The sequence below is a fragment of the Filicampus tigris genome, chromosome 12 (assembly GCF_054856515.1).
Source record: "Filicampus tigris isolate MCC_2025a chromosome 12, RoL_Ftig_1.0, whole genome shotgun sequence".
Taxonomy (NCBI): Eukaryota; Metazoa; Chordata; class Actinopteri; order Syngnathiformes; family Syngnathidae; genus Filicampus; species Filicampus tigris.
In genome coordinates this window covers 10,090,738-10,100,000 of record NC_141228.1, presented here as the reverse complement: position 1 = coordinate 10,100,000, position 9,263 = coordinate 10,090,738, and the positions used below count along the sequence as shown (strand labels likewise).

General features: G+C 41.1%; 1 protein-coding gene across 1 annotated transcript in view; it reads left to right on the top strand.

Annotated features, from left to right (window-relative positions):
• Positions 1-9,263, top strand: part of LOC147138307 (dynamin-like GTPase OPA1, mitochondrial) — a 48,797-nt gene that overhangs the window by 1,347 nt on the left and 38,187 nt on the right. Inside the window, exon 2 of the mRNA XM_086048223.1 lies at positions 1-143. This exon is cut by the window's left edge and continues 10 nt beyond it. Coding sequence (XP_085904349.1) covers positions 30-143 — 114 coding nt within the window. The 5' untranslated portion in view covers positions 1-29. The remainder of the gene's footprint in view (positions 144-9,263) is intronic.

Sequence of the window (9,263 nt, the reverse complement as noted above, 5' to 3'; positions counted from 1 at the left end):
AGACGCTGCAGGAGGAATTTGCTCGCTTCATGGCTGAGTACAAAGGCAAAGACCAGGATGACATTTTTGACAAGCTGAAGGAGGCCGTGAAGGACGAGAGCATCAAGAGGCACAAGTGGAACGAGAGGGCCATGGACAGCCTGGTAAACACGCTTTCAACATATTTTGGCTAACTGAATGCAAGGTCGTTTATGTCATCTGGCCTTTTGTAATGTTCTTCCAATGTTCTTGTTGTGATGTGTATCCATCGGCGAGTGATCCCAGACAAGCCTGAGTGAGACTACTTTGTACCAAAAATGTACTTGATATGTACAGGTATATGAGGTATCTGTACTTTAATAATAGTTGTGGTCCACCGAGTAACTCCTTGATTTTCACTCCCGCTCAAAGAATATGGCATCGGCTATATCAAAAGACCAGTGGTCAGGGGTTCGAATCCGGGCTCCGGCCTTCCTGTGTGTGTGTGCTTGCATGGACTGCCCCGTGGGTTTTCCCCACCCTGGCTTCATTCAGCCCACGTTCGCAAAACCTGCCTATTAGTTTTATTTGACTCTTAAGTTGTCCATAGGTCTGAATGATTATACATTTAAATGTGCCCTGCGATTGGCTGGCGACCAGTTGAGGGTGTATCATGCCTCTCACCCAAAGTCTGCTGGGATGGACTCAAGCACACCCACAACCCTAGTGAGGATAGGCGGTCCAAAAAAAAAGTATATTTCTAGAAGATTGTAAGATTGCAACACTTTAAAAAATAATAATAATAAAGTGATCACTAGGTGGCAGCAGTGACTAAGGAAGCAACTAATGTGACAAGATTCAGCCTGTGAGCCAGACGGTTCAGTTAAAAAAAAACAAAAAAACAGTTAAATAAGTAGCAATGCTGTCTTTAAAAAAAGGGGGGGAAAGTCCTAATGAAGTGTTAAATGGAGTTTTTTTGTATTCCTGCAAAGGCAATTTTCACAGAATACGTGTACCATATATACTATACTATACTATACTAGTAGAATATTTTCATGGGCTTCCATAATAAGCTTCTTTAACAGAAAATTTTAATGACGACTTAATCCGTCCTTCAAAGTATTTTTGACACAAATTGAAAATATATCTTTACTTTTTTTTTTTTTAGCACAACAGTATTTTGACATTTTCTTTTTTTGTTTAAAGCTTGCTTGACCTTTAAAAGCTAGCACAATACAGATTTTACACCATGCGTTGTAATTTGTACTAGCTTTGATGTTTCAGAAAAAAACAGTTCACAAGTTTCCATACATACCCAACCCTTAATTCATAAATTACTAAATACATTATTATATTACATATACATTATTGTATATTATTATGAAAACCTGATGAGCTAGTGAAAAACAAGTGCAGATTTGGAATCAGTGCAAAAAAATCATATCGCTAAGTTAACTTGTATCCCTGATTAAAATATTTGATAAAGATGTGTAGATCTGTGAAATTTACAAATGTGTAAGGAAAAAACAGTGTCATAATAGGATGGCTTAATACCTGCAGAAAACCCACGCAGGCACGAGTAGAACATGCAAACTCCACACAGGAAGGCCGGGGCCTGATTCGAACCCCTGACCTCTGTGAGGCAGACGTGCTAACCAGTCAACCACTGTGCCAACTCATTTATTTATTTATGTATTTATAAAGACCAAATACTCTATACTGTAAAATGAATAAACCCTAAAAGGACATCATTCATTTCAACCTGTAAAATAAGAATAGAATACCCGTTGTTTATGCTCCTCTTAAAATGGGTATGCTGGCATCCTGATAAAGGGTCATTGTAAATTTGCTCCAGTTGGTCAAGGCAAGGCAGGTTGTTCTATCTGTATGTTTGATTTCCTTGAACGGGTGAGGTATAGCAACTGTCTTGAGAAAGCACACACTGACCTTTATTAGTTCTTTTTGTTTCGCCGAGCACCCACGCACATATCCTTGAAGAGCAGGATACAAAGTTTATAGTTTGTCTGAATACACATAGATCCAGTGTAATGTTTATTAACAGCTCTTACAGCCAGCTACACACATCATGTTAGCAGAGTGAAGCTTGAAGGATAAGCACACCTAAAACGGACACATTTGCAGGTGGAACAATGAACAAATAAGCTTTTCTCTCCCTTAAACTCACACACACTTGGGAATGTCAAGACCAGCTTCGCCTTGCAAGTAAATCTCAAACTTTGTCAAACAGACTTGACATTCTCAATTCCCAAAACCAAATCCTACTCAGCAACAGATGTGGGAATGTAGTTGGAATCTCATGTGTTGTGCAGGTTCGTACCTTGACAAACAAGGAGAACTGGAAAATGGCGTTTTTTTTACTTGACGGTACACTTGGTGTCACTTTTTGCACCATATCTCTAAGTTATAGTCAGAATATTCTTTTTTTTTTTTTCTCCTTACCAAAAACTCTTCATCTTGCTGAACCTGTCAGTAATGGTTGAGTGGCATTGCTGGGCCATTAGCTGCTTGACACTTGTTCTGCTGAGGACTTTGTGAATGTGTGTAAGGCGTCCTATGGCCATATGCGGGCTCCATCAGTCCAGTCTCAACTGCGGATGGCGGATGGGCTGGCTCATTGACACGGCCCAAAGCACAATGGTTTCTTGGAGCAAACTGCAAAAGTCTGCAGAAACATTTGACTACTTATTCTTTTGAGTACATTAGCAGGTTTGTAGCCCTGTTTCTGGTTTGGCATAGTTGCCACATTGCTAAATAATTCCAACAGCCTCAGTGAATTGGTCAAAAAGCAGTCATATCAGCAATCCTCGTCTTCAATACGAACCTGTTTTTTTTTTAACAGCTTGTTGTGGACAGTACAGTCTATATTGTATGTACTAGTATTTGTATTAGAAAATGTGCAAAATCACAGAGCTCATAAAGTCATAATGTCAGCACAGTGAAAATCTCAGGATTAACTCCTCAAGTGGGTTTTGCTTCTTCTTTTTTTCATTTTTTTTTTGTTTTATGTCACCAAAGGTTAATGGCTGGTGGCAAACAGGAAAAGTGTAATGATGACCATAGATCCAGAAATAGAAGTTTTTGCGATCTAGTGGTAGACAAAACTGATCTCCTGACTGCTCAGGACAAAAAAGCCAAAGCAAAAATGAGTCAATGCATGTCTGCTCTCTTTTAGATATCCTTGCTTTCCTATACGCTATGGCAGTCAAAGCCGTAGAAAACCAAAATCTGGACACTCTTCAACCTCGCCTCATTACTCCGCATTGGTTAAATGCATGTCACATAATGTAGTTTACAGACACCATTTTGTCTCTATTCCCGACACCGACTTTCATTAGCCTTTTTTAGTTTGATTTATGGCGATTTTTCTGGAAATGATTGGTTGTGTGGCTGTAGGCTGTTCCACTCGTCCCGGACAAGCCGTGCGCGTTCATTGTTTCCCCTCAAACTCCAAAAGACGAAGCCTGCGGGAGGAAAACCCTACATTAATCAAATATTAAACAAAATCCAGCATTGTTACTTTAAAGAGATGAATCATGAATTTCATTCAGAGTTTAAAATGTATTTATTTATTTATTACACAGGGAGACCCAATAAGTGGTTTGGAAGATTGCCGGATGGGTGATTATGTCAAGCTGGGTAACAATATGGCGCCCTCTTTTGTCACTGGCCACAATTTGTTTTCTACGACTTTGAATGTTGAAATCTTACTTACAATTATGTAAAGGCAGATTCATTTGCTTTTCTTTATTTTCTCTGGAAATGTTCATTCTAAATATGTGCTGCACAAAGCTCGTGTTCCACAACAGATTGTTTCCATTGCGGTGTTATACTATTGTATTGTATCATTCACTAAGTTGCTGCCGCACCATGTTTTATTAACAATGAAAGGAATACAATTCCAAGATGCCAGTTTAGGTCAGGCCTAAACTATGACCTGAGCAGAGGTCACGCTCAACCCACCAAATAACACAGCTACATCATCCAGTCATCGTACTTCCCTCTGTAGCTGTCTCACTACCTTTGTCATAATCTGTCCAGTCGACCCTTGTATCTGTATCCCTCGTGAAAAGCAGACTGCACCTTCACCTCAGTCTGCCCACCTCTGATATGAGCACAAGCAGAGGAATAAAAGAGGAGGAGAAAGGAGACGGGGTTGGGGGGGGGAGAATAAACACTTAACAAAGGCAGAAATCTGCTCCTAGGGGCAGTGTGCTGTTAAGCTCTATTTGCCCCTTCTTGCAGAAAGGCCCGCTCCATCTCAGGTTGCAAATAGGGGTCAGGTGTGTGCATTAGCGAGTGAGAGCGTGAAAGCACTGCTAATCAGCGGTTCAAACTACAATGCACGGGGTGCGTGCGTGAGTGTGCACGCATGCATGCGTGCTAGTGAGCGCGTGCCAGACCAGCTGTATGGCGCTTTGCCTCCGCTGGAGCGAGGCCCGGACTGTAACGTGCAAACACAGGCCTCTTCGGAGACCCACCGGGATGTCGCTTGGCTCTCGAGCTGCACCTCATCGAAACCAGCATTTTTGTGTAGCGCACTGGAAAAAGTAGACACAAAAGTGCAGGACGTGAGCATGTTTCCAGGATGACTATTCGCTAATGAAGTGTGAGATGTCATGTTCATCATTGTGAGATGCTTCAGAAATTGTACAAGTGCGGACTGTTTTGAGCAAGTTTGGCATTTGTAACTATTTTTTTTCACCTGAAGTATCCGCATATAATTTAATATAAATACAGATTACATGAGCATAATTGTACAGTACCGGGTATCTGTGATCCTCGTCACCTGTGTGTATGTTTGGCACCTTGTATGCCTCAAGTGACACAACTCGGATATGTGTCACGGCAGCGTAAAAAAAAAAAAAAAACTCAACTGCAATCAGATATGCTCAGATTGGAATCCGGCCTCTTCCAATTGTGGACAAAAATCTGATATGTATAGAATATCTGCCAATGCGAGTGCAGCATAAACACACACCGCTGACATTGCCCTTTAAAGGGAAGCGCAAGTCAAAACATTTCTTTGCAATAATATGTTCCATGTGCCCCCACTAGTCGAAACACAATATTCTGATTAATATTACATTTGTAGAAAAACTAAGCAGAGTGCATCTTCAAACATGTATTCAAACCCTGTTTGCTAGGTTTGGTCACACGACGCTCGCAATTTGAGCCAGAAGAGCACGTTGATGCCTATTTCAGTCAACAGCAGGGGGCGGTGCAGGATAAAATGTCACCTCCCTGAAATGGATGAAAACGGGTGGATTTATCTTAATTCTTATGCCATGAATACAATATTCATCAAAATAGTCTGTTCACACTAGTGGGGGAACATGGAGCATACTATGACAAAGAGAATTTTGACTTGAGTTCCGCTTTACTTGACGTTGTCAAAATGCACGTCCTGCTGACATACACCCGTGCCTGCTTTAAAGACTAATAAACAAAAAAACACCCTTTATATATCTTAACAACTGAAAGTCTGGACAATTATGATGTAAATGTGGTTCATTAGAGGTGGGTCAATCATTAATAAGGAAAATAATTGTCGACGGCAGGCAGTGGAGGTCCTCATTTAAATCAATGGGCAAAATTAATCCAAGGCCGGTTAAATGATATGCAACGTGTAGCTGTATTATTTATGTTGTGAATTATTTACAGGAACTTTGGGACTGTTCGTGTGGGTTTTTCCTTGTGTCCCGTCAATGTAAACACAGCCATATCGGGTATGTGCACTTTTGAATTAAAAAGAGAGTCCAAAATATTCTGAATTGGACCTTTGGCATTATGTAAATCCATCTGAAGTCATCGTGCTAATGGATATTTGACATTGTAAGCTAATGTTGAGGACGTCAATAGAAAATGTTCTTGCGATAGGTGGGATCCACTAACTTCCTAGGAAAAGATCTTCTAGTTTGAGACATTCGGGGTTCCTAGTTATACAGTAACAGTGATAATGTGTTGAGATGGGTCTTTGCACTTTGGTGCACGCACTCACTTTCTCTCTCTCTTTCTTAATGGCGAAGAGGAAGAATCCAGTAACGCTCTGGTTGTCTGGGCTTGCACACTGGAATGCCTTCCCTGCTTTTCCTTTCATCTCCTCCTCCGTGGAGCAGCACCGTCCAGAGTGGTTAACAAAGGCTCAAAGAGAAGTGCTCATCTGTTCTCCTGCGCTCTAAGGATGACGCGTCATTTAGAGGTGCTGTGTGCACGTGCAACTTCTTCTCGGGGACAAGGAGGGGCAGTTTCTTCTCTGGCACAAAGCTAGACAGTTCATTCTTATATGTGACTCATCAAAACTACATTTTGGACTCCTATCTTGCTACTACTTACTCTTTATGGACCAGCACAGCCAGTATGGGATCAAATCCTGCTCAATGATCGTAGGTGTGAATGTTTGTCTATCTGGATGGCCTGTTTCACACAGTTCCAGCAAATCACATAATTATGCAGGACGACGTCAGTGCCAGCACCTGGTGGGGTGCGTAACAGACAAGCTGGGCAGTGACAATTGCTTCCAACACAACGGGGCAGGAGAAGTGAGTCCCCGGTGTTAAACTTCACACCACAGTCCTGTCATTCCACTATTCCCTTTCATGAAGCCGTCATCCCGCCTCTGATGCTCGGCCAGAAGCTGAAAAATCTTCTGAAGTGTTTCACATATAAAAAAACATCAAGAATAATGCCTGAAAAGACTATTATGACATACAATTTTGATGGACATTTTTGTTACTCCACAAGTCCTTGAGTTAGATCCAAATTGCTAATGTTGTTGCTGATTGCCATCATTGCAACTTTTCTTCTATGCAAAAAAATAAATGATGATAAATGATCATCTGGCAATTCCAAAAACATACCACACAGCCTTTGACCATTTTCCCCTCAACATTTTGTAGTTTTATCTCTATCTGCTCCGTGGTTGACCTCGAGCTTTAACCTATTCAGACCTACGCATGTCTCTCCTCATCTTTGGCTGCTCTTTCCCAAGAATCTGTTTTCTAGATAAGCCCCGCAAGCAGGAGGGCTGATTCATTGCTCTGTCATTGACATGGTGTTCAGTCTATCATCACTGCTCTTTTTTTTTTTTTTTTTTTGCTCCGTGTCTTTCTTGACCTGCTTTTTACACTGTGACAATCCACATTTAGTAACAAATCAAACCTCTTGTGGAGGAAAAAGGGAGGTTTCTGTTTGTTACATTAAGAGATTGTCTTACAAAAGATGGAAAGAGCAGAATATTCAACTGTTCCAGGTCCTCAGCTACACCGTGACCTTGGCACTCATGTGATGTAAAGTTGAAATGTGCACGATGACAAGCTATGGCTTGAATTTCATACTTGGTCTCTTGTGAGCATACTGTGAGATGCTGCTGCGGTTGTTGTCACTATTTTGGAGGATAAAGAAGCCTCAACCTTGCCACCTGACCTACTGTTGAAATCATTCCGTTTCTTTACTATTCCCTGAAATGTACCTCCAGTCAGAAAGAGGTGGCATCAATCGAGAAAGAGGATTTTGTTTTCGCCTGCGGGTGAGCTGTAAAATGTCCTTCAATCTGAGAACCCTCTCTTCTGTCTACTGAATGCTTGCCGGGGAGGAGTGCTCAAAAGAACGCGCAGACCTACCTCCGCCATGGCTTTTTTTTTTTTTTTTTTTTGCATGAAAGAATGAGTGAATGGCTTAGATTGTTGTATTGGCCTTTAATACACTGCCTCCAGATGGAATTTTAGATCTACCTTCATTTTGATATTTAGATTATTTAAACATAGAAATGAATACCTGACAAAGGTATCAGCACTTGCCTCGGTGTGCAACCAATTTCCAATCCAATTTAGTTCTAATCTAATGACATTTGACAGAATAAATATTCACAAATTGTGAACATTTTCATGATATTTTCAATGTGTTGATTCCTGATAAGATTTCAAGGAAATATTGTTGAATGAATGAATGCCTACCCTTTATATCCAAAAGTTGATTAGTGCGCCAGAGGATAAACACACAAAGCCAAACTGAAAACTTTACCTCCTTGGCTGGGGTAATTACAGGTCAATTAACAGCTTTCTGGCACAGCTCTCCTTCTGCTGCGCTCAGGTCATAGCAGGCTTAGTCGACTCTACAGAGTAAGAGTGAACGAGATACCATTTCATGTGGAGATCAAGCGGCGAGAAGTTCTTGAAAGAAGGGATTGGGCTTCCCTCTCTTTTTGTCAATGGGCGAGAATCCCTCCACCCGCAGAAGCCCACACAACTCCCAGCAACTTAAAAGAACGGGCCTCTGGGATAGAAGCCAGAGGATTATGGGAATATTCATGACGAGATAAAGGGACCAGCGGTTGAATGACTGTGTTTTGGGGCTCATCTCTTAAGTAAACAGGAATCGAAATGGAGTTTTAGATCTCTACTGCTACTGGTATGGAGGAGTAGCAATGGTGACTCTGTCTGCTGTGTTTTGTTGCCTTACCACTATACAGTGAAAAGAAAGACTTGTTGTGTTGTGTCCCTTTGTGGTTGGCGGAATAAATATCTGTTTCTCACTCTTTCTTAATATTAGCTTTTCCTGAAAGACACCATTCACTCGTACCCGTGGACTTCAACCGGTTTTAAATTCATGTAGCATTTCAACAAAAGGGAATGATTACTAGATTTACTTGTTGTGATCGGTATCATTTTTTTTCTGTAATGAAAGGTTAGTTGTCCACGCTGGACAATTAAGCAGATGGTCCTGTACCGAGCCACATTGAATGGACTCTTTGCACATAATCTCCCGCGCTGACAAAAAGCAGCTCGGCCTTTTGCAGTTTGAAAAGTTGCATCATTCTACTCACCGTGTTTACAGGGCTTGTCCAAACTACAATCGCAGACATACACACCGTAATCTAAAACTTCCTCTAGAGCACCGAGCAGCAATTTAGAGAAGGGCTTTATAACGCATATCTCCTCTTGCCTCCATAGTCTGTTCTGTGATCGTTTTCTTTAATTGGACTATTTCTCCTTTTAATCAAATGTTTTCATGCACTGCGGTGTCCAGAAAAACACGTCCTGTCACAGAGGAATACATGCAATCCAGAGTGAGTTAAACATTGCTTGGGAATCTGTGGTTGCTAAAAAACGTTATATATGTGCACACCGAAACACAAAAACGAGCATGGTATTATTTGTGTTGGCTTTGGGAAAAAAAAAAATAATAATAATAATTTTCGACTGGCTCATACTTGGCTTTTTACTCGACATTGCCTTCTATGGCATGCTGACGAAAGGGTATTGAAAAGATGGTTTCATGTGGAAAGG